The sequence below is a fragment of the Chroicocephalus ridibundus genome, chromosome 17 (genome assembly GCF_963924245.1).
Source record: "Chroicocephalus ridibundus chromosome 17, bChrRid1.1, whole genome shotgun sequence".
In the NCBI taxonomy this organism is placed as follows: Eukaryota; Metazoa; Chordata; class Aves; order Charadriiformes; family Laridae; genus Chroicocephalus; species Chroicocephalus ridibundus.
The window spans coordinates 7,526,397-7,528,445 of NC_086300.1; the positions used below are offsets into that span (position 1 = coordinate 7,526,397).

A 2,049-nucleotide genomic window follows, 5' to 3' on the forward strand; every position below is an offset into this window, starting at 1 on the left:
TACTCAGACCCAAATACGCAAACAAATTCAAAAATTAGAGAACCAGCCGATGCACAAATACGCATATTTAGTGCAAGCCTATGTCGGCAATCATTCCCAGCAAACCCCTCCCAAAACCCACCCCTGATTACCATCTCTTTCCCTGGGCATCTTGGAAGAGCGTCTGCAGGGGAAAGGATGACACACAAGTGTGGGCTGAAATGCAGCAGAACTTTAATGAGTCAAAAGACAGAAACAAGGTTGATCAGAGCAGAGGCCTCAGGTACACAGAGCAGCAAGGGGCAGAAGTTAATCTATGCCCCATAGCTGCGGCAGAGATCATGACAGGTGTCCATCTGCCTGCCACAGAGAGGGAGCAGGGCCAGCAGGTTCTGCCCAGTCTGGCTCTGTGGAGCTCACAGCCCAGGGCAGCACAAGAGAAGAAGGACGCAGGAGGCAAAGGAGAGTGGAAGAGGGGAAAGGCAGGCGTGGTCCACGCTTTCTGAGTGCCAAGGCAAGTCCTGTCCTTTTGCAAGGGTCGCTGGGATTGCTCAGGCCCTCTGAAAGCAATATCACAATGCTCTGTCCCCAGTCTGGTACCATCTTGCGGGTCCCCGGGCCCCTTCTCCAGGGCCACTGCCAGCAGCTTTAGCAGGGGAGGCACCTTGTGCCGCAGGGGCGGCTGCCCAAGCCAGAGAGGCCGGAGAGGCCAAAGCCCCCGGAGGAGATGGGCACTCCCGCAGAGCTGAGGATGCTGCCAACGGCAGCGGAGGTGGAGGATCCCACGGCAGTGCTCTGTGGGAAGGAGCTGAGGATGGGTCCGGGCAGGGTCACCACCACGGGGGAGGGCTGGATGACGACGGTGGAGTCCTGGCACTGCCTGACACAGGGCTCATTGCAGCTGTTGGCCAGTGGGGTCGGGCCACAGGGCTGGCAGGGCTGGCATGGCAGGCACGGGCTGTAGCAGGACATTTTTCAATGGTGGAGATGAACCTTGGAGAGAGAGCAGGGGAAAACAAAGCACGAGGGGTGGTTGAAGAGCAGCCTGGTACCACACTATCCTATCGCTCAGCCAAAAGTGCCCTACGAAGAGTGACCATACCCAAGGAGATCCCTATCCAGCCCACAGCTGAGGAGACACCTCTGCAAAGCCCCTCTCCATGAAACAACTTCTTCTCCCTTCCCCCTCTCATGGTAAGCAGCTGCAAGACACAGCCCAGGACAAAGGGACAGGTATGTGCTGAGAAATCCCAGAGGAGGAGGAGGAAGAGATGAAGGAGGAGGAGGAGGAAAACAAGAAAGAGGTTCAGACTCACCTTGTTCTCAAGGAGATGGAGGGGAGAGGAGTGGATGAGAGAGTGAGGAGAAGGGCCTGCTTTTATACTGCTCCTGCACCGCCCCAGGCTGAAAGTCATTGCATGTGGTCAGTAATTTTCCATCAGACTCGCCTCCAAAGCAAAATATGCTACCTAATGACACAGTTCTGTTTTGGTTTACATCAACGCTGCTGCTTCATTTCCTCATTTCTGATGATTGCCTCTATAGGCAGGTGGGCTACACTGTGCTTTCAAATGCCTTTGCCCAAGGAAAGCTTCTCCTGTGGAGACATTGATTTCTTTGGTAAAGCCATCCACTCTCATGGCAGTTCCAGGAGTTCCCCAATCAATGCCCTCAGCTTTGGACAACTTTGCCGTACCAAACCCGGTGATTCCTCAACACAATCTGTGGAGTCAGGTCCCTCCTCACTACCAGAGGGGTATGCTGGGGCACAGGACAGTGCTTTGTTCCTCCCACTCTCCTCAAACCAACATGCACTTTGGTCACACGCTTTGGACCCTGACCTACAGGATATTCTGAGGCCAGGCCACTTTTCCAAAACATGCTGACCACCCTGTGACCGCTCTGAGCTGTGTTAGCGCTGGCAAAAAAGTCTTTATGAGGGCAATGGCCATTGGAGGTGCCTGGAGTAGTGTACTCAGGTACAGCCCAGTGCTCAGAGCTCGCTTTCCCTGGGCGGGAATACAGCTGCCCAGGCCACAGGGGAACGCAGCCCTGCGTGGGAGAAGGGCC

At 55.2% G+C, this 2,049-nt stretch overlaps 1 protein-coding gene across 1 annotated transcript; it reads right to left on the reverse strand.

Annotated features, from left to right (window-relative positions):
* Positions 1-627: 627 nt before the first annotated feature.
* On the reverse strand, positions 628-1,394 carry LOC134524683 (feather keratin 1-like). Its single transcript, XM_063354879.1, has 2 exons — positions 1,296-1,394; positions 628-909 (listed from the first exon to the last, which is right to left on the reverse strand). The coding sequence occupies exons 1-2, from the start codon at positions 1,392-1,394 to the stop codon at positions 628-630; spliced, it is 381 nt and encodes a 126-aa protein (XP_063210949.1).
* Positions 1,395-2,049: the final 655 nt, after the last annotated feature.